This window comes from Tenebrio molitor, chromosome 2, assembly GCF_963966145.1.
Source record: "Tenebrio molitor chromosome 2, icTenMoli1.1, whole genome shotgun sequence".
In the NCBI taxonomy this organism is placed as follows: Eukaryota; Metazoa; Arthropoda; class Insecta; order Coleoptera; family Tenebrionidae; genus Tenebrio; species Tenebrio molitor.
The window spans coordinates 15,352,581-15,375,301 of record NC_091047.1 but is presented as its reverse complement, the minus strand read 5'-3'; the positions used below and the strand labels follow the sequence as shown (position 1 = coordinate 15,375,301).

Here is a 22,721-nt window from a genome sequence, read left to right as displayed (position 1 = left end):
TGTATACCTGGTAAATTTCTCGTTTTGTTGGCAAACTGATAAAAAATACTACAAAATATTGTTAATATGCAGTAATAAATGTACATACTTATTTGGAAAAAGTTGATATAAAAGAAATTTGTAATTTTTCCAATGCCTTTTGCTTTGTAGTTCGTGCGGTCGCCTAAAAAATTGAATGTGCACCTCGGCCAAAAAGTCCTTTTGGCCTTTTGCCTGTTTTCAAGTCTCGGAGCGGCTCGAGTCCTAGACTCGGACGAAAAAGATGCACTTTTTGGCCTTGATACACAAATAACTATTCCCCTATCAAAAAAGAAGTGTAAAGCAAACTAAATGTTAAAAAATATATTAATCATGTAATGATTCCTTGTAAATCTGTTTTACAGTTAATTTTATAAATTAGCAATGTTGTCTAATATGTAATTTAAACGAAGTAAAATAGAATGAATACAATTTTTTCTCAAACTTTATTCACTATTAAGTCGATTCAGATTTCCTTTAGGAAGTTAATTTCATTACATACTTTAATTAGTTCTTTCAACTGTCAAATTTGAATTTTTAAGTAATCGCGAATTAAGAAAATTAATAAATATGTACATTAATATCGGGTGTTCATTTAAATTTATCCTCAAAGTTGGCGTTGAAGCGTCAGTTGTGAACGCACCACTCGTCAGTCTTTAAAAACACAAACAACACAAAATGTGAGGTTGGATTTAATCAGCTAATCCGTGACCCGTAATCCGTGGTGCGTTTACAATCGACTCTTCAACGCCTACTTTGAGGATTAATTTAAATGAACACATAAATGCTCATTTTCTGCGATCAATACTCTCTTCCTCTTTAATAATTTTATTTAAAAAATCAGGATAGCATATCAAAAGTACTTTTGCGTTTTGTCAGATTAGTTTGTATTGTATGCAGTTTATTTTGACCTGACCTGACCACTTATCGGTAATTATATTATATAAGACTTATCGATGATATTGCGGCTTCAGTCTTTTATAAATTTTTGTTCTACCATTTTTTTCTGAAAATTTGAACTTGTTTCGCATTCATATCGTGCGTTCATTTAAATGTATCCTCAAAGTTGGCGTTGAAGAGTCGATTGTGAACGCACCATTCGAGTAAAAACGTAAGATTTAAACAGCTGATCCGTGATCCGTAATCCGTGTAGTGCGTTCACAATCGACTCTTCAACGTCAATTTTGAGGATAAATTTAAATGAACGCACGATACAAACCGTCGCAATAAGCAGTCATTCATATCCCTGGCAGAATTACCGGTAAAAATGAATAAATATATAATATATTACTGTTCATAATAATATGACTTGAGTGGCGAAACACCTTTTTTATCAATATGTGTTATGTAATGAACATAGAATGATGCTCATTTTCGTACGAGTATGAAGAATGAATCATATGAGTTAGAAAATGAGTAGTTCTTGAGATCTGTGTACCATTTATTTGCTAACTCTAATTTACTAATTTCTTTATTATTCTGTATTTTATCATTCCCATCACTGAATCACTGACCTGTTATCTATTAACATCATTTTTGTACAGGGTGAGTCACGAGGTTTAGTAGATATTCAAGTAGATATTAAAAGTGAAAAATAATGGCCACATTGAAGCCACTGAAAACTATTTCGTGGTCACAAGAATATTAATGAATGAATACATACTCATCAAGTCAAAACATTATACAAAAACAACGTTCACTTTCGCGAATTATTCTGGCCGCATCTTCTACACGAAGACGAAGTTCTTCTTCACTATTTACAGCTTCCGCGTACACCAATTGTTTTATGTAGCCCTAAACGAAAAAATCACAAGGATTTAAATCCGGTGGCATTGGAAAAACTATTGTATCTCCATTATAGAACTCCGACATGATTTTTAGCTACTAACGCAAAGCAACATGAAATCCCACAATTTCCGCCAAAGTATTCGCTCCTACAACTAGCATTAACAATGGTCACCTCGACAGCTCCGATTAATGAACAACAACAAAGAAGATGCTTATTACTTCAAAATAATGTTTACTGAACTCAAAATGTACTGGGTGCCCGAACGAAAAGTTTGAATGGCTGTCTTTAAAATTACAACTTTGAATTTTTGGAATGTGAGTCAGCACATAGAGGGACGTAACCTAGTATGGTTATGTTATCAGTATCACAGCATTACTTCGTCAGCAGCCGCCCCTATTCACCCCCCACTTGGAAAGTTTAAATTACAATCTACTTTTTTAAAGACGGATTTTGAAAAAGGACATGTTTGTAATTTTTAGTATGCCCGTGTCGGAGATAACGGGTGACTATTAAAATTTTCACTTAGGGTTGGCTATGGATCATTCTTTGTTTTCCGTTGCACCTTAGACACTGACAAGTTTGACATTTCAATACATGTTTTTTCTCTTAATTTGGTAATGTTTCAATTGTACTGACTGACATTTGTCGTTCGTTCTTGCGTGTGTCTAAAGTAACAGAAAAAATAAAAACTCGTTCAAAGCCAACTCCAAGTGAAAATTTTAATAGTCACCCATTACATTACATACAGGGCAAGTCACATAAGGTTTATTTCTGAATTTATTTTGTACGCAACCAAAAATACTAATGACGCTGACCACTTGATACCGTTTATAATGTGATTTAATTTAGTAATCAACGTATATGCCATTCACGATGTTTTGGCATAAGGGGAGGCCATGGAAAAAGTGCATTTAAGTTGGCAGTAAAGATGTCTGTTGAATTAGGTTATGTTTTTCTAAGTTTGAGGTTATAAACTGCGTCATTGTCTAGTGCATTGTTGTCAGTTTTACTAGTTTGCAATATAACAATACTCACACATTTTTAATCCAATTTAACAAAACAGGAAACTGACTTGAACAAACTACAGAATAGTAGGGACCGGGACCGAAAGACGAAGTGGCTCCTGTTAATTTATGCACCACTTAGATAACCCACCTATACAGTGTCTTAACCAACCAGTTAGTAACTTCTCAATGAATTTTTCATTTTAACCAAAACATTCCTAGAACTAGATGGTATAAAATCTTGTACCTACTTATTAAGCCTTACTTTATTCGAATCTTTCTGCAAAATATTTACACACCCATCGTCTATGACAAAAAAGAACAAAACTATTCAACTTCCATAATTTCATTAGAAAATTCTGAATCATCATTACCTGCTTTAAAATCCCAATCAAATTCCGAGTCAGATTCTCCTAATGAAATTATTAAAGGAAAAACGTTTTCAAATGAAAGATTTCACATAAATTTTGCCCAATCTTCCGAAATAAGTTCTTCACAATATCTACAAAAATATTGGCAAATTTCAGGAGTACATTTCAAAATAGACTCAAGCCATAAATTCACAACTCTGTCGCGAAGTTATAATAGGTCTTACAAAACCCCTGTGCCATTTCAATTGGGTCGTTGTTTCTTCCTTCACTATCCGTGTTACATTTTTTTCTTGTACTCACCTACGATTCAATTTATACACAAAAAAAACTTGACTTCATTGTAACTTACTGAAAATATGTTCTGCAGTCTAATACAAACACCATCAATACGTCTTAAAGTCGCTTAATTATGATTACGGTAAACATGTTACGTTCATTTTGATAGGTCTGCATGTCAGGCACTTTAGTGACAGCAGAGATGACAGAAATCAAACATGTATCCAACGTTAAAAAATGAAATCATAGCCTCCCCTTATGCCAAAACATCGTGAATGGTATAATGCATTCATTTTTGTAATGACGAACTAACTGGAACTTTTTTTTTGTTAAATTTTTTTACAAAATATATGAAAATTCGACAGTTGGCAATGATTTAAAATGTCATATTATTGTCACTGCCAAAATGAATGAATTTCCAAAACGGAGTAAAGCATCAATAAGCAAGCAGACGAAGCAGCACATTTTAAAGGCTTTCAACAAAATTAAGAAAGAAATTACTCATGGAGACAATGGAAACGTAAATACGTAAAGTACAAAGTTGTAGAAGCAGTGGCGAATGTTTTTTCGGTAAATCCTAATCTAAAATAAAACTCTTCCTAAGTGCTGCACATGCTTCAGTCCCAGAAGTATGTGTAGAATTTTGAATGAAGGACAAGAACAAGGCTTATGGGAAACTTTAGCATCCACGACATATCTACAAATATTGTTAATTTGGTTAAAGATTCGAATTCGGACTTGGAAAACAGCGACGATGACGAGGATGAGTAGCAAAATGCAAAATTATTTCATTGTTACGTTCAACTGCCTTTTCGTATTTGTGTAGTGCAACTTTGCTTTTTTCTTCAAAATAATAAACACATTAATGGCCGTTTGCACCAGTAGCGGTTAAATTTTAAACGACAGATAACGACTACTTTAAACACCACTGTCATTGCACCACTTACTAACCAGTGGTTAGTGCCCATCCTAACCAGCGAAAATTAACCAGTGCTCTGAGTAGCGGTTAAAGTGTCGGTTACATGATTGTGTCATCCTTGTGTCATCGATTGGAATTATGGATCTCGCAGAAATGATAAATCTTGATATTCATGAAGAAGACGATGATCTCGACGTACTAGAGTTTTTAGAAAATGGAATTCCTCGACAAATTTACGAAAGAAATAATTATTTCGATACTTAGATGAAGTGGCGTTCCGACGTCGATTCATGTTATTTCTTTGATGTAATTTGTCTCGTTGTAGGTGCTAACACTAAGTTTTTATTAACACCACTGCTACGCCCAAGAACTCTTGCAGAACAGCTGTATAACGAAAGCCATATTCGAACTCGTAATGTAATAAGGAGCTAATAATTATAGTTGCAACAAGCGTTTTGCACAATATTTGTCTAGAAGCAAATGACATCAATGCACCTCCAGCACCTGAAGAAATAAATGACCAAGATCTGGAGGTTCAAATAAACAAAAGACAAATAGCAGCCGTTGAAGGAGTAGAAGCTCCCGTTCATTATGAAACCAGAGAAATGTTAATAGAACATTTTGCAAATTTGTAAACAAAATAGTGATTTTTTAATTTTATATTTTGAACTAACGTACATTAAAATTAATGAATGTTTTTATTTGTTTTTAGTTTTTTCTAATAATAATTCCAATTGGGTTTCCATTATCGCCAAATCTAACTCTTGTTTTCTAATTTCAAATTGATGTAGTTCTTCTTCTCTTCTCCTTTGAATTGTCAATTTTCGTTCAGTTTCTTCAATCATTTTTATTTGTAACTGCTCGGATCTTTGTAAAATTACTAATTGAATTGTTCCAATTTCTCTCTTTATAATTTCACCCAATGCCTTACTCTTGTCTTGCCACGTCACCGCGTCTGTTTTCTTGTTCTCAATAATGTGAGAGTATTTTTTTATTAAAAGCAGCAGTGCGACTTTTTCATCCGGTGAAAAGTTAGGAGCCCGTGCCCTCTTCTTTTCATCTTTTTGTTGGCTCATTTTGAATCTATTTCGCACAATTTATTTGCACAACACAAGCACTATTCATGTGACATAATAAAATGACAAATTAAAAAATCATGATTTTGTTTAATTTTGAAACGTTGCCAAACGTATCTCCCGATTACCTAACAGTTTGTTGTAAGTTGAACGGTGCAATGCAAATTCTGGTTAACACTATGGTTAAATTTAACGGTGGTTATCTAACCTAGACATTTAACCGAAACTGGTGCAAACGGCTATTAGTTTCACTATACATACTTTGAATTGGACCAGTTTTGACAGAACAAATGACGTGATCCATAACCTAACTTTTTAAAAGCCCAAATTCGCGGTAAAAAGATGTGTTCACAAGACAAAAGTTACTGAATTTAGTAACTCTAGTTCGTCATTACAAAAGTGAATTGATTATAGGTATGTAATTTGGCTAAAAATGTCAAAATGACAGTTGATGAACTTAATTTTTTATTTCATTAATCAGAACAGGAAAACGTCATTTTGACATTTTTAGCCAAATTACATACCTACGTTGATTACTAAATTAAATCATATTATAAACGGTATCAAGTGGTCTGCGTCATTAGTATTTTTGGTTGCGTACAAAATAAATTCAGAAATAAGCCTTATGTGACTTGTATTTAACTTTGAAATCTTAAAATTTGAATATATTAATCTACATATTAAAAAAAGTTCTCGTGGTTAGACCAATGAAGATAAATGAAAAATGCCTCAAAGTCTAAATGGACAGAAGAATGTTTTTGCGACAATAAAAACAATAATAAATAACAAAAAAAATGTATTACCGTTTCAAAACAACGAGATAATGAATGTCCTAATTTTCATCAAATTAAAAATGACCATGGTTTATTAATTAAACAATAGAACAGCCGATTTTATTTTTCATAGGCTCTCCTTATGGAAAATTTTGTTGATCGCAAGTTATTAATTGGTTTGTACTTAAGCAAAGTATAAAATCATTAATGAAATAAGCAAAATTACTATTAGGTTTTAAAAACATTGTGATTATATATGCCGTGAAATTTGAAATGCAGTTCTAAAGTGTTAAGTTGTTTCCGCCTATAAAGTATTTATATTACTTGAATAATTGAGAATTCTTAGGAGCTGGCTCTAGTTCTGTTAACTCCAACATAATTATTCACATTGGCGTTTTACTCGACATTCTATGCACATAGAATGGCGAATGCAATTCCAAATATTTATTTCCTACTCATATTTCTCTACATTTTTATTCCACGCTCATTATCTGTGAATATTTTTTCAGACGAATGGGTTTAATCGCAGACGAGAAAATGCAAGGAGATCAAGGACCACCAACATGTCATACGCTTCCGGGGCTCAGTCCCGGTCAAATAAGACTTTGCCAATTATACATGGACCATATGAATGCAGTAGCAATTGGTGCTCGTCAAGCACTCTCTGAATGCAAACATCAATTTCAAAATCGAAGATGGAACTGTTCTATACTGAACGATGTTAATGTCTTCGGTCCAGTTATAACCATCGGTAAGATGCTTTTGTTTATTTAGAAACACTTCATTTGGATAGAATAGCTTAAGCACTAAAAACATGATTACAGCAAGTAGGTGATAATTAATTTTTGTACGCACTTCAATAATGTAAACACGAAGCTGCTTTTGGTAGCGTTACGCAATTGCTGCAGTCTGAAAGCTTAAGAGATGGAAAATTGTATGTATAAAACTACTGTTCCTATAGGGATCATATTAACGTTCGTATGAAGCATGTCTAATGCATGCACATAAATTTAATTTCTGCAATGGTAATAAAAACCATATTATTTGCCAATCCATCAACACCCCGTACAATTTGTATTAGTTCCTGAATCAGTGACTCGTGAAATTCAAACAAACACGACGAAATGTTAAGGCTTTTGTTATTTAAAGAATTGGTAATAGCAATCTTTTAAGTTAAATGTGCTGCTGGTGCTATTGCATTATGCGCCTTAAATATGTACAGATCCAACTTTGTAACTGCATAATGCGTTTTAAAAACAAATCGAATTAAAAGAGGATTCGCACTAAGGAATCAAGAACGGGTACGTACGATTGTGCAGATAGGTCTATTTGGGAGAAAAGATATTTTTAACCAGTGAAGCTTTTTCAGAGCCATATTCTCATTGATACAGGTTGTCCCAGAACTGCCTCCCCAGAAAAAAAGGGAGAATTTGGGTAAATGTGATAATCTGAATTTTAAAGAAAAAAGTCCTATCCCAAGCCATAATCGAGAAAAGACATCCTAAACTTCACCAGTCAGAGTTGAGCACCAGGTAGGATGACAGCAATTTTGCGTTGCCGGGGTTTCGAAGTCAAAATTCCAAGTAAACTTTTCGATGATTGTTTCTATGGGGAGGCAGTTCTGGGATAGGCTGTATATTAAAATTTTTAATAATTACGTTTTCATACGATTTTATCTCAAGTTCATTTGAATTTTTATCATCCCAATCTATGTTATAGACAGTTAGTGAAGACTAACGGGGCATAATATAACTGGCCCTCAGACGACCAAGTAGACAGAAAGATGACAGAAGCGGAGCGACTAATCGCATCATGCACCGAACAAATCACAGCCCACTGGATGATTAGTTACGAGTCATTATGCAAATCACTACTAGCCCTCTATATAGTCTCCAACTGACACAACTAGCAAGATGTAAAGTCAGTGGCGGCGCACCGTTTAACTAATCGCTTCCATTATCTCAGCAAATACATATGTACCTATACATATGTACATATTATGTATTATGTCAAATAATTTTTTAAGTTGAATTGCAGAATTAAGACTGACATTAGTGGTCAGTATAATAGACACGATCTGAATTCAACTAAATTAACAAAACTTTTTTTGTGACATTCCAGAGAAACTGCGACCCACTTTAAAACTCGATTATAGCGAATCTCACGAAACTGTTTAATTCTGTTCGTCACACTCTTTTTAAATCTTTTTATTTTTTTTGTATCAAACGAGTTGATCTGTATTTTCTATAGCGATATTTGATTAATTTTGTTTTAAAATTTATATGTATAATTAATAAAATAGAAGTGGAACACATATTTTTTTATGAATATAGTTATCTACTTTCCTCTGCAATTAATAATTATCATCATTCCGTCTACAGAAAACAAAATTTCTGAAAACGTACAGCACCATTCCATAAACTGTCACTTGTCAAATGTGAATTTTATTTAAAAAAAATAGTTTCCACTTTGTAACACAGTGTTCAAAAAAATGGTTCGTACATAATAGTTTTTGTCTCAGTAAAACTTTTCTTCATCTTCGCTGTTAGTACCATATGCCTTCAAAAATGTACGGGTAAGAACTGCTGTGAAAAATGAAAGATTTGAAAACTTGTGACTTGAGTCATCCAGTATGACCTGTCATGAAGTAACAAATATCCATGTGTTCCAACACAATCATGTGTTTCAATAAGATTAAAAATTATATTGGTTTGTGAACGGTTCCTATATGAATGAGTCACCGTTACCAACATTTCACCGTTCCACTGTCTCGTGGGTAGGCTCCTATTCCATGGCACTGTAATTTGCAAATTTAAAGTTAGGTTATATTAATCGTAGGCCACGTAAGTGTAATAATAATAAATAATAATGTAAAGCTTTTGTTTTTTTTTTTGCATAGCTCCTTTTGACCATCAAATTTTTGAAAGATGATAGACATAATAGAAGCTACACCCCATGTTTTCAGGAGTTTTCTTTTCACAGCCTTATCTCATTTTTTGTTGGTTATATTATGTTACTGTGTACTTTAAATAACTAAAGTAAATAAATTTTCACAAACTGTAAAAGAAGAATAATGTGTGTTAATCATTAGTCATTACTAATTTATTACGATACACCTCATTTTGCTGAAATACATGTTCGGAATAAATTCGATAAAACTGTAAGTATTAATTTCTGAAAAAAATCCTGGAAGAGGTCAACTTTGTTTTTAAGAAGTGCATATTGTTCAGTACTTCACTTACGTTGACAGCTTTTCATCTCCTAATTATGATGTCATCAATAATTTTTTTAAATGACCACTCCCACTTTTTTCTTCTTTTTCTGATATGCCTTCGTACTAACTAAAGGGCTAAACGATGAATGAAAAAATTTAATAATTTACATCATAATTTTTTTTGTTCGACACTGTCAGAATTTGAGAATTTTGTCCTGTGTGAACGGATTTTGATAAATATCACAACTTGTCAAAACGAAACGTCAAGCTAATTTTAAAGATTTTAAGCGATTTGGAGCCTTTAAGGGTCTCGTCGAACAAAAAAACGTTGTATTCAACTCGTTCGTGTGTAAATTGGGCCTTTTTTGGCACGAGTGGGCCATTTTAAAACGCGAGTGAAACGAGTGTTTTAAAGGCCCACGAGTGCCAAAAAAGGCCCAATTTACACACGAACTCATTAAATAAACTACTACACTCACCGGCAAAAAAAACGGAACACTAATTGGTCAACAACAAATTATTCCCATAATACCTATTTTGATGTATTTTGACTAGGAGGCGATGATAGCAAACATAACGTTGAACATTAGCATATGCTATTTTATTAGCAATTTCGCATAAAAACAAATTTTTTGCTTTGGTTGAAGACTGTTGTTGTTTCCGTTATGCAGCTAATGCTATTGAGGCTCCTCTTGCTAGTCGTCACCGAGCTGTTAGAAGGTTTCAAAAGACTGATTGAAAAAGAGCAACCACATACCGCGACGATAGATTTTTAAATAATAATGGTGTTCCGCTTTTTCTGCCGGTGAGTGTATTTTGAGAAAATAAAAATGTTACTTCAAAAATTTAATTCAAATCTTATTGTAAAAATTTTAATTGACCTCAAACAAAAACAAACAAACATCAATAAAATCCAACGCAAATGTTGAAATTACCTCCCGTCAACAAACATTTTGTACACTGCGCTCAATAATGTCAGGGCGAATTCTCTGCCGCAAATCTTCTAAATTGTTTAGTCTGTTAAAATAAACCTTCGATTTTAACTAAACCCATACAAAAAAAATATTTACGTAAAAAATTAAATTAAATTTTTGAAAAAAAAAATGGTATCTAACTTACGAATTTTTTTTACTCATTGTTAAGGTAATACGAGGGTCTATCAGAAAGAGAAGAAAAAAGTGGGGGTTTCATTTAAAAATTCTTGATGACGTCATAATTAGGAGATGAAAAGCTGTCAACATAAGTAAAGTACTGAAGAATGTGCATTTTTTAAAAACAAAGTTGACTTCTACGAGGATTTTTCTCAGAAATGAATATGTACTTATAGTTTTATCGAATTTATTCCGAACTTTACGAACGCACTGTATATTTTTTGATCGAATCATAAATAAATAAAAATTGAGTGATAGTTTGTTTTTAAATACCTCCCAATTTTTTGACAGAAAACTTAACTCACACTTAACTTATACTGTCACAATTTTGACATGTGCATTGTGCACGGTTAACGCTGTCACTGATTTAAATGCTGTGAAATTAATTTTTAATTCGATTTTAACCTTAAACGCAGTTAATAATGTAATCGAGTACAAAATAAGTTTTACGACGTTTGGTTTTGACGTTTTATTTGCTCTAGTGACAAGACCAGATTGATGCTAAAACACTAAATGTTCCGAAATGATGTTTCTCGTGTTTCAAAAATCCGTATTAATTCGCAGATAGAAATAGTTAAATGTCTGTTAGTGCGACTATGAAACTGTTCATTTTACAATAATTGTATGAATGTACTCGTAATAATACATTGTGAATACATGCGTGGAGAATTTGAGACGGAGCCGGCTTTCAGCACTCGAGATTATTTTGTGCATTAGAACCGCACGTTTGCTTCATTAAAACGGTATAACGGTGTTCGTCCTGAGGATAAAGTAAGGATTTTTCATCGGTAAAAGGGCACTGTTTAATGACGTTGTTGCTTGAAACGTAATATCGGAATTGCCATAAATTAAAGAACGGATTTCCGTGTTCTTAATTATCCATTACAAACTAATTATAAACTTTAAAAAGGTTTTTTTTAAACGTAAGCTAATGGGCAACTGACCTACAAAATTTCACAAATGTGACTCTCGCTCATCATTTGGGCATAGATTTCTCATAAGCAAGTAAGCATTCGTAATAGACACAACCAGAAAATAATTAGTGGCTCGTCTTGCAAATTACACCAATACTCCCTAGGATACGATCAACGAGATGTGTATAAAAGTATGTAATAAAATAAATAATAAATATCTTCTTCGGGAAGAAATTAGGTGCTTTCTTTGATGAACGATAGCGATGTATACGCAAATGAACAAAGTAGCGGTTGCTGCAATGAGTGCAATGTATACAGGTGGTCCCGATATAACCTGCCAAAAAAATTCTGGGTCATTAGAAGGATCTAACAAGTCCAAAAAACCCCATTTTGTTAGGTCCAAAATAATGGGGATAAATTAACCCCTATCCACACCCATTCGACGCTGCTGACCACAAAAATACGTACCTACTCAGGAATTAATTGTTGGTGTTTGTAAGTATGACAGTATCTAAGCAACATAGGTACCTGAATCGTTTATGACAAATCTCAAATCTGACAAACTAAATCAAATTAATGACATTTATTGAAAACGCTGTACCTACACTGTGTGCGTTAATTCACCAGCTTATTTAGGTACAAAAGCTGATTTTGTAGACTGAGATGAATGAGTAATAAATAAAGTGGTGTTCCTCAATGTATAAATAAATGTAGAGGTAGTGTGTGCAAAATTGTGGAAGAACTGTGTAACAAGAGTATCGTCTTAATTGTGGTTAAATAGCCAAAATAATGTATTGAATAAATTTATTTACACTTTACATATTCGTACTTTCAACTCTAACTGAGAATATCTACTAACTAATGAAAGGTAAACTAGACTAGAACAATTATTTTATAATAAATGTTCTGTGTGCCTTCCGTTGGCATTTAAGCACATTTGAGTACGCTGGTACCAATTTTAATAAACAGAATTCAGCATTTCTGGGTTTTTACAAATCTGGTTCGCGGCGTCTGTTACGCGTTTCTGGAGTTGGCCTCCTGTATTTATTTCAACTTCGTATACCAAATCTTTCGTGTGGTCCCAAAAATTAAAATCCAGAGGGGTTAAATGGAGGATCGGGGACGCCATCGTATTGGAATCAGTCAGAACCAACCTCACATAAATGCGGATGTAGCTCCACAAAAGTACAACGGGACGGAAGGACTCCTTCAGGAAAACGCTCGCCGTATGGTCGCCTTGCCGGTCTTGAATTACCACGTGTTTCGCCATAGAGTAAATGCAAATCGGCGTATTCTTGTTTTGTGAATTTCATAACCTTTTGAAGGATTCGAAAATTTAAAATTAAACTTGACAAATGTCATAGGTGTTGCAGGTACCGTTGCTAAAGAAATTGCAGCCAAGTAACCAGAATTACCTTTTTAAAACCGATTAACTCATTAGCGTACAGCAAATTTTGACCAAATTTTCAATTATTTTTATCTCGAAAACGAAAAGACTTTTATTAGAAACTTTTTTTGTGTATGAGTTCTACTCATCGTCACCTATTACTGGATTTCTTTTGGCAGGTTATATCGGGACCACCCTGTATACATAAACATAATTTTTAATTATGCATTAGCTGTTATTAGCTGTAGGTAAAATTAATATCGCCACACTATATTGTTTATTACAATAATAAAAGACAATCACGCCTTCTTCCAGTGAAAAATGTAATTCTTTAGTGGATTCTAGAAACATTCTATTATCTCCTTTTCATATACTTTCATGATATAAAATTGTGACTCCAGACTTGTAGATAACTTGGTCAAGGCCATGAATTTAGATATTCTTTTTCCAACTACCTCAAAATTCCCTACGAGTTAGTGATACCATAATAAAGAAAGTGTCTTTTTATTCATATCTACAACGTCTTGCATTGAAGGAATTTATAAAAAATATGATACGGTATAAATTCTAAACTAAGAACTAATTATTTTTTTAATCTTAATTCCTAAACTTAGAGGAGTTAAAACATTAAGACAAATTTTTTAAATCGTCTACCATTTCTAAATTGGGAGAACGTTTTAAGAGTTTCTGTTTTCCAAAATATTTTTTGGCATTTTGGTCTTTTTATGATCGACATTGGAATAAATTGGCCAGCAGCATGTTCGCACTTTATGACAAAGAAAAAGTACATACCTCTCTCTTCTAGTAATATAAATTGTAAGGTGGTGACCAAGTAATCTGGCAGTCGATCTAATGAATTAAATAATCATTAAACACGTCGTTAAAATTCTCTGGAAGTTTTTAAAATAAAGCATAAGGTTGTGTTTGATTTTGATATACATAATTTCATTAATATGAAGCGAATAATGTAATTGAGAGTCACTTTTAGATCCCCGAACACTGCAAACTATATTTAGCTTGTAATTTGAAATAAAATAATAAATTGGACTACTGAACTACTTTCTACTAAACGTAAAAACCTTACATTTAGGAATATTTTATTTATTGGTTTTATTGGTTTTATTGGTATGTATTATACCAATGTATGAACATACTTCTAGAAGTTTATAGTTTTCTAGATTCGAAATGTTTCTCAATTTAACGATTAGAATTTACAAAATTCCAAAAGTTGTTAGCTATTTGGTAAACTTTCCTGAATGGTTTGAATGTGACGTTTCCTCTAGAAGTTCATTGTATTTTTACACTAAATTCTGGAAGCAAGTTAGAGCGAATATTTTTTTTTGTATTTTTTATAAACATTCTTTTTAAAAAATTAAACATTTTGTCTAAGGAGGAAATTTGCCGTTGTTAGATAATTTATTAACTTATATGGAACATATTCAGCAATAGTGGAATTAATCTTTGAATATAAAGCTATATGTATACTCTCTTCACTCTTCAATATTATACATACTCGTATGTACATTAAGTACATATTCACTTTAGTAATTTATAAAAATTATCTACAAAAGATTAATATAGTGTATGCAATTTATATTTTTCAGCAAGCCGCGAATCAGCATTTGCACATGCTCTAGCATCGGCCGGTGTATCCTATGCTGTTTCAAGAGCTTGTAGAGATGGACAACTTTCCTCTTGTGGGTGCTCAAGAATGGGTCGCCCAAAAGATTTGCGTAAGGATTGGGTGTGGGGTGGTTGCGGCGATAACTTGGAATATGGTTACAAGTGAGTAGCATTTACAAATTTTATTCCGCTCGGGTTCTTTGAAAAATATCGTGGGCAGCAAATTTGTTTGTAGAAAACTGAGATCTTTATAGACAACGTTTTTCTCAGATTATTAACCCCCCCACGGTTACAAAATATTTTTCATTTAAAAATATTTCGTTCGTAGTTCGTGTGTATGTACCTGAATCTCACGAGCGCCACTGGTTGGTGAACCACCGACAATAATTCATAATCGAATTAAAGTAGAGACGTTCGAGAAAATCTCTTTTCAGCTAGCTCGCGATTCGCCACGGCTGAAGCGCCCTGTATAATAAATGTCATGACCACCCTAGACGATCTGTCATCCGAAAGCCGCATCGAATTTGTAATCCCCCGGTTGCATGCGATCCCGAACACGGGATAATGCATCCGGAATACAGATGATTATGGTATCATTGTTGTACCACCCAGATGTTTTTGTGACGACGATTACGGTCATAAATTGCACCTTCGTGACCTTTAACGAGTAATGAGTTGATCTTTTGTTTGTTTCAGATTTACACAAAATTTTGTTGATGTTAGAGAGAAAGAACGAAAGTTTAAAAGAGGCTCCAAGGAACAAGGCCGCAATCTTATGAATCTCCACAACAACGAAGCTGGTAGAAGAGTAAGTCAGTAGTTCACATAAATCAAAAACTTGAATCTCATTGTAATAAACAACATAATATAACGCAATAAAAATCTAATAATTTTACCGTTATGTCCGCCGGTATACTCTCTCACAACGTTCAGACGTCTGTTTGTTGATGACTATTTTATTAAAGACATATTTTTTGAAGAAACTAATTTTCCGATGAGTTTATCACTCTCGTAAAATATCACATAAATTCTTAGAAGATCTACCTACTTCAAACTTGTTTCGCATTTTGTTGGCTACTGCGTTTTGGTAGCGTGATAATAATTTGTTTTACTTACGTAGAAGTTTGGTCATAAATACCACTTCGTTGACACACTACTTCCAATAATTCCTGGTCGAAGTATAGCAAAAAATTATCTTCTTGTAATTAAACGACGATGTAATTCAAATCGTAACTTCATTAGTACTAAATTAATAACCTTTGCAACTTTTCTACAATATAAACTTTAGATAAGACATATCAATCTGTTAGTAATTTTACGATATTTTACAATTTAGTTATTGAAACGTAAACGTAAAAAAAGTTGTAACTTGTGGTAGCAAAAGTAAAAAAGGAGTTAATATTATTGGTAATAATAGTAACAACACTAAGAAATGATATAAAAAATACAAGATCGCAGCTCAAAAGAGGAATCTTTACTAGACTCATATGCTGTGCTATTTTTGTTAGATTCTTGGTAGGCATTTCGTTGTATGTACTTACCTCAAACTACAGGTTATTATAAATGCTTCTAACATTGCGTACCTAAAACATGGCACACAGCCACCTACGATGTTAGAAACCTTTATAATAACCCCGTACAACTGCACAGGGTTTACATAAAGCATCAATAAACAACTTTCTAACCTAACTTTCTAGGTATCATTATGCCTATGCTACAACTTAATACAATAAATGCCTTCGAAATTTTCAAAATTTAAAAATTATATTTTCCGCCATGTTTATTTTGTATACTGTTGTTTTTTATTTTATCTGGCAGTTCTGATATTTCCAAGTCTTACTCGATTACAAATTTTGTTGATCACACGATATTACTAACGGTATTACTAACAATAAGTAATTAATTGCGTTACTGTTTAATCCAGAAGTCTGACGGCACTCTTAGATGTAGCTTCCAGGAATTTCAATGACGATACTAAAAGGACATATGTGATGTGCATGCAATAAATGCAGATTGTCTTCTGTAATGCAGTAGGATAATTGTTTATTTAAACGATAGAACTGGCTGCACTCAAGCATTCTTCACGATAGTTTCCTGCGGAGGTTTAGTGTGTTGCGACGGGAATTATCGAGTGGTAATTATTTATCACATCTGCAGATGTTATCTCCGAGTTTTATTTGCTGACGTGCTGTGTAAATTTATCTTATTGCACCCTCCCTAATTATCAAGACGCGAGTTGTTTGCGTTTGCACATCAGTTTTATAAAATATCATCGTCGTGGGATGTAAGATATGCGGTTGTAATGGTGAATAATGACTTTATTGAATGTTGGTGAAGATAACGTGACAATCGTCACTTTGTGTTAGCTAACTTGTCGCTTTATTAGAACTCGGGGAACACACATCTTGGTCGGAATCGCTGAAAAAACGTAATACTTACCGGTTCGGGCCTGAGAAGGATAATTTACTTTTTGCGGCTTGTTGCTATACGTTTTTTCATTTTGTTTAATTGTTATTTCATTGTAGGCCGTCATCAAGAGATCGAAAGTCACCTGCAAATGCCATGGTGTATCAGGTTCCTGTTCTTTGATAACCTGTTGGCAGCAACTGGCTACTTTTAGAGAAATTGGTGAGTTATTTTTCAATTAAATCTTTCAGTTGCATGCAACGACGGAGAGTTAATAAAAAGTTATGAGAGTTTTATGGCAACCACAAAACCACTGTCCTCATAAAGAAGCCATGAGACGTTAAATTAAGCTCAGGTGCAATTTCATTACTGTTGGTAAATTTTTAATTTGAAAAATAGTTTTAATATAGTTGTTAAAAAAACAATTGTTATTTTTCTTATACAGGGTTAGTCACGAGAGACTTCCGATGAAAATTTCGTTATATGCAACCGAATCTACAATTTCCAATGGTTTCTAGCTTCCTAAATTTATAAAAAGTAATATTTAAATCAACGATTGCTAGTCCTTATTGTCTGTCATGTCAGTTTTCACATTTATATTAACTTTTGCTCATAACCTCAATAAAGAGAAAGTGTACTTGGATTGCTAACTTATTTCGAATTAAACAAAATATCAAGTTCTAGGGGTTTCTTGTATTTTGGGTTGCATATAACGAAATTTTCATCAGAAGTCTCTCGTGAATAACCCTGTATATATCTAAACGCTGTTCAAAAATCAAAAAACCATTGTGGTGCAAATTCACATAAATATTAAAATTGACATCTGACAGTTTATTAAGTTGCCCCGCGCCCGCACATTTTCGGAAATTTTGTTTTTCATAGCCACCCCTTATTTTTTTTTTTTTTTTGTAGCTATGTATTATAAACTAGACTACACTACTTCTTTTTATCATTAGTTTAATCCTAAACAAATAGTTTTAGCAGGAATTAATTTATGAAGCAAAATATCGCTCACTCGTAATCTTATTGGTATAGCATATTTGGTATTTATGGTTATTATGAAAATTACAAATAAGGAGGCGATATTTACGTTTGCAGAGAACAGTAGCTTGAGTAGCGACATACATATAGGATGATTTACTCCTAAAGATTTCTTTGACTCTCCAATTCAAAGTATGTACCTAAACATCCTCTACATAAGCTATACATCTGTAAATTAAGGAAATAATTGCGCAATATTGATTATAAACGTGAAATCACAAAAACTTCGGCGGTTGACTTTCTTGACTTTTATCTAAATATCTTTTTTTAAATTGTTTACATTATTTTATCTAATCCCGTGGGATAAATGATACTTATCCCACTAATTTTGAGTGGGAAAAGAACTTCATTACCTCACGCATTTTCATGATTTTCATTACCGCACTCAGTGGGATAAATGACTTTCATTACCTCACTCAGTGGGAAAAGTAAATTCTTTTCCCACTGAGTGCGGAAATGAAACTCAATTATTTCACTGGTGAAAATCAATAGAAAAGATTTATTTTTTTAATTTGGGGCGGTCTTAGATAAAATTTTGTACATAACACGTGGGCTAAAGCATATTACAGGAAATTCGTGTGATTACAGATGAACTCGGGCTAACGCCCTCGTCATCTGCAATCTTCACACTCGAGTCCTGTAATATTGCTTTTATCCCACTAATTATGTAAATAACTATTTTAATATTCTATCGCCTGTTTGCAGTGATTTGTCATTACGTGAAACATTATTGTTAAAATTAGTACCTACGTACTATAACGAAGAGATTTAGTTCGTTGACGAATTAGAATACCATAACTAGTTTTTCCACACTCTAAAAAGATAGGTTCTATTTCAAATATTCCTTAAGTGCCATTTTATAGCACTGTTATCAAGGTCTGAAATCTTGTCTGGCGGTTTTACATGATTTTCATCCTGATTGTCTTTTATAGACCGTTTTATGGCATAGTCAGATGGCAATAAAATTAAAGGTGACAGGTGGATTTCCGTATTGTGTGAGCTTCGTGTTGTTTGTCTCTTACGTTTGGTTGTAGTTTCATGTAGATTTGGGCGGCTCGACGTGGACAGGTCATAGGTTACAGACTCTCCTACAAGTGCACGCCATGCTAAGGCCGTAAATAATTATTCCTTTTTGGAGGCAGTCGCACTAACTTATTGTATAGAATGGTATTAAATTAAATGTACATATTTTCAATTGGATACAATATGACAAGGGACGTGAAGTCAAGCGGGCGTTTTCCTATTTGTTATGGGACGCTGGGTATTGAATACCTACCTAATATAGTGTAAATCATTTTTTTCTACGATAAGCATATTATATTTTATGTAGGTACTTAGTTGATCGCTTAAAACTGTTTCGATAATTCTGCTGAAAAATTGATTTCATTTTTATTTATATCGCTTGTTAATCTTCTTAAAAGACAATGGTTTTAATAATTTTCTTATTACTTAGTATCGTGTGATCAAGAACATTTGTAATTGAGTCAACTTTAGAGATGAAACCGCATGTCATACCTATTTAAATACATACAGTGAGTTTTTTTTAAGACTGGCCATAGGGTTTTACATGCTAATTTTTCAACCCCCTGTTAACTTTTGTTCCGATAAAAATATTCAAACCATTTTTGGAACAAAGTTGGAAGATTTTTTAAACTATCGGATAGATTACAATTTAATATCCCAAACCGTCGAAAAAGTTGTGAAAAAAATATTTTTTAGGGCGCCGAAATCGGCCGAAATAATAGTACGTCGTGCGGCCGCCAGAGTAGCGCCATTGTCGGCTCAATCAGCACCTGACGATCTCCAATTTTGGACGCTTTTGGCGCGCTAAAAATATTTTTTTCACAACTTTTTCGACAGTTTGGGATATTGAATTGTAATCTATCCGATAATTTAAAAGATCTTCCAACTTTGTTCCAAAAATGGTTTGAATATTTTCATCGGAACAAAAGTTAACAGGGGGTTGAAAAATTAGCATGTAAAACCCTATGGCCAGTCTTAAAAAAAACTCACTGTATATTCAATTAATTTTAGTTGCTCAATGTTTGATATATTTTATGTTGTAACAGATAGGAAGAAACTGCACCCTTTACAATTGATTTTTTGCGTTAATTTAAATTTGTCTTTAAATCAAGAAGCTTATTAAAAATATAGTTTTTTTTCTGATTCTGGTTCAGTTAAATTTTCTGTTAAGTAAACACACACTATTATTTTCAAAAATAAGGTTCTATCTTGGTATGCACAAATTACAGTAGGTGAATTAGTTGAGTAACCAAGGTAGAACACTTGAAATATTGTTTTAATTAAACGGTAGTATTTGTATAAGCACCACAATGAAGTCCAAACACTTCTAATTCTTCTGAAGAAGTTATGCAATACGAAATCAGCTTGAGTGTTGTCTTAATTTAATATTATTAAGTTTAGAAAAGAATTGTAGCCACTGATTACTGGGATTTATATTCATACCTACATATAATTAGAAAAAAATACTTTCAAATATACCTTAATGAATTATTTTATACAGAAGATTCCATAATGACCTGATAAATCAGTCATTTCGTGGCTCACAATCAGTTAGAACAAGGTATGAAAATTATATGGTTTTCGTGTGGGCTGATAGGGCGATACTAATTTTGAAGTAGTAGCAATTAAGCAAACATTACAACTTATGAAAGGCATTTATTATAGTCCGATTTAACAGAAATAAAATAAATAATCTTCCCACATACTCTTTGGTAAATTGTGTTCACTCACGAAGCGATCTCTGCATCAATTAATAAATTTATTAATTTCAAAGACATTTAATGTAAACTGCCTTAAGCCGCTTTCTCTCGTAAAAATGTCCATTTCATTAATTCTATCTTGATTAAAAAAATATTCGAAGGTGTCATAACATTATATCGTTTTAACCAAGAATACAACTTTACCTAGATTTTATCAAGAAGAAATTCTTTTCTAATTATTAGGTGCCAGTCAGTTCACTACTTTATTATTTTGTTGTTTGCCATGATTTCATCCTGGCTTGGTAGATATGTTGATTATGACATTTTTTAAATTTCTCTTTAAAGACACAGATAATGCACAGATAGTGGATTAATGACATCTTTATGTTTAGTTGTATCATCCCCAATCGGAAATTATGATTGGAAGAATGTGAACATTGTTAACATACATATACGCAAAATACAAGGAAATCGCCTACGTGTGGGGTCTTTACAAATATATGACAAAGGCAGTTTATCAAAGCAATCGGCCATGTAAAATATACAACATCTTTATTTAATTTGAATAAAGCGAGCGATCAAGTTACCTGTATAGTCTTAGGATAATCTAAGAAGATATTGTGGCTGTCGTCCAGGTGATTTTCAAATTAGAAACATTACAAGTTCACTTGCAATATTCAATAATTATTGCAGTTGTTGTCGTAGGTAATAGCGTCATGTCATTATCTGAAAAGAAATGTGAAAGACAAATATTTGGAAGGATAATACATTCATAGCCGTCCTGGGGTAATTAAGGGGTGTGAATAATTTAAAGATTTTTGCATAATGGTCGCTTATGACAATGATAATTAACATTTTGTGATTAACATAACATAATAAAAGTTTAGACTTGAATAGCTCTATAAATAAAGTTGTGTGTGATTTTTAGTGCACGGTGCCATTTGATAAAATTGCTCCAACTATTACCATACAATACATAATTAACCATTAATATTTATATTCTGCGAAAGGTTCGTGAAAGTCTCTTCGACGTTATAACTTAATAATAATTTTAATGAATTTTTCAACCATTAATTATTATTTTCGTGTACAGGTGGAAGCAGTGACGGAGTCTGCTCCGGATGAGCTAACATGGCCGCAGTAAATCATACTAGAGACATGCATTGTGTGTAAACATCCATTTACAACATGTAATTTCATTGCGTGGCTTTGAACAAATGTTGGCACTTAAGTGTTTAATGTGAGCTTTTGTTGCGCACCAGGGGTGGCCCTCGTGAATGATAAGATGTCCACCCTGAAAAATAACTATAATTTTCATAATTATTAATCACGATTTGTAGCAAGGAAGACGCCCTGTAATTTCACTGACATATCTGGCTTTATGATGCCTACATTTATCGTATAAATTACAACGCGCTGAATTATTACATGGTTTTGTTATTAGCCGTTGCAATTATGGTAATTTTATTACGAAAACGAAAAAGCTAATTCGTTCCGAAAGAACTCAATTATTTCTGTTGGTATTATGTACTTTAGTTACGGCATCATTTTTGCTTTTAAATAAAGATATTTTCAAACCGATTTGGAAAAACAGATACCGTCGCTTTATTCCGTAATAACACAACTTTTATTTATGGATAATAAATGAAAATTACTAATTCTTTGTGTCTAAAAATTATTTATTATTCTTAAAAAAACTAAAATTTGCTCCATAATGTAATTTGACACAAACGTGGAGAAAAAGTATTTAACATTCAAGGAAAAAATGTAAAAAAATATATATCGGGTGTGTCAAAAAGGACGGACACCAAAGAAGGTATACAATTTAGGGTAATCATGAAAAAAAAAACTACCTGTAAAACTAAATGATCCTGTTATTGATGTGGGAACATAATTGTATGTGTCAACTCTCAAAGGTACCCTCAACAGATATCCAAAAATTCCTTTCACGAATACGTTCGAAATCCGTTTCTTCGTCAGTGTTAAATATGATGAAATTTGGTGCAGGGGAGCAGTTTGCAAACGCGGCAACATTG

At 32.9% G+C, this 22,721-nt stretch overlaps 1 protein-coding gene and 1 long non-coding RNA gene across 2 annotated transcripts in view; one reads left to right on the top strand and one right to left on the bottom strand.

Annotated features, from left to right (window-relative positions):
* Window positions 1-15,760, bottom strand: part of LOC138122651 (uncharacterized) — a 63,732-nt gene extending 47,972 nt beyond the window's left edge. The window contains exon 1 of the long non-coding RNA XR_011156573.1: window positions 15,632-15,760. This is a non-coding gene — a long non-coding RNA (uncharacterized lncRNA). The remainder of the gene's footprint in view (window positions 1-15,631) is intronic.
* The window catches only part of LOC138122642 (protein Wnt-5b-like), a 37,951-nt gene that overhangs the window by 10,489 nt on the left and 4,741 nt on the right, over window positions 1-22,721 (top strand). The window contains exons 3-6 of the mRNA XM_069036900.1: window positions 6,736-6,977; window positions 14,497-14,677; window positions 15,212-15,323; window positions 17,041-17,143. Coding sequence (XP_068893001.1) covers window positions 6,736-6,977; window positions 14,497-14,677; window positions 15,212-15,323; window positions 17,041-17,143 — 638 coding nt within the window. The remainder of the gene's footprint in view (window positions 1-6,735; window positions 6,978-14,496; window positions 14,678-15,211; window positions 15,324-17,040; window positions 17,144-22,721) is intronic.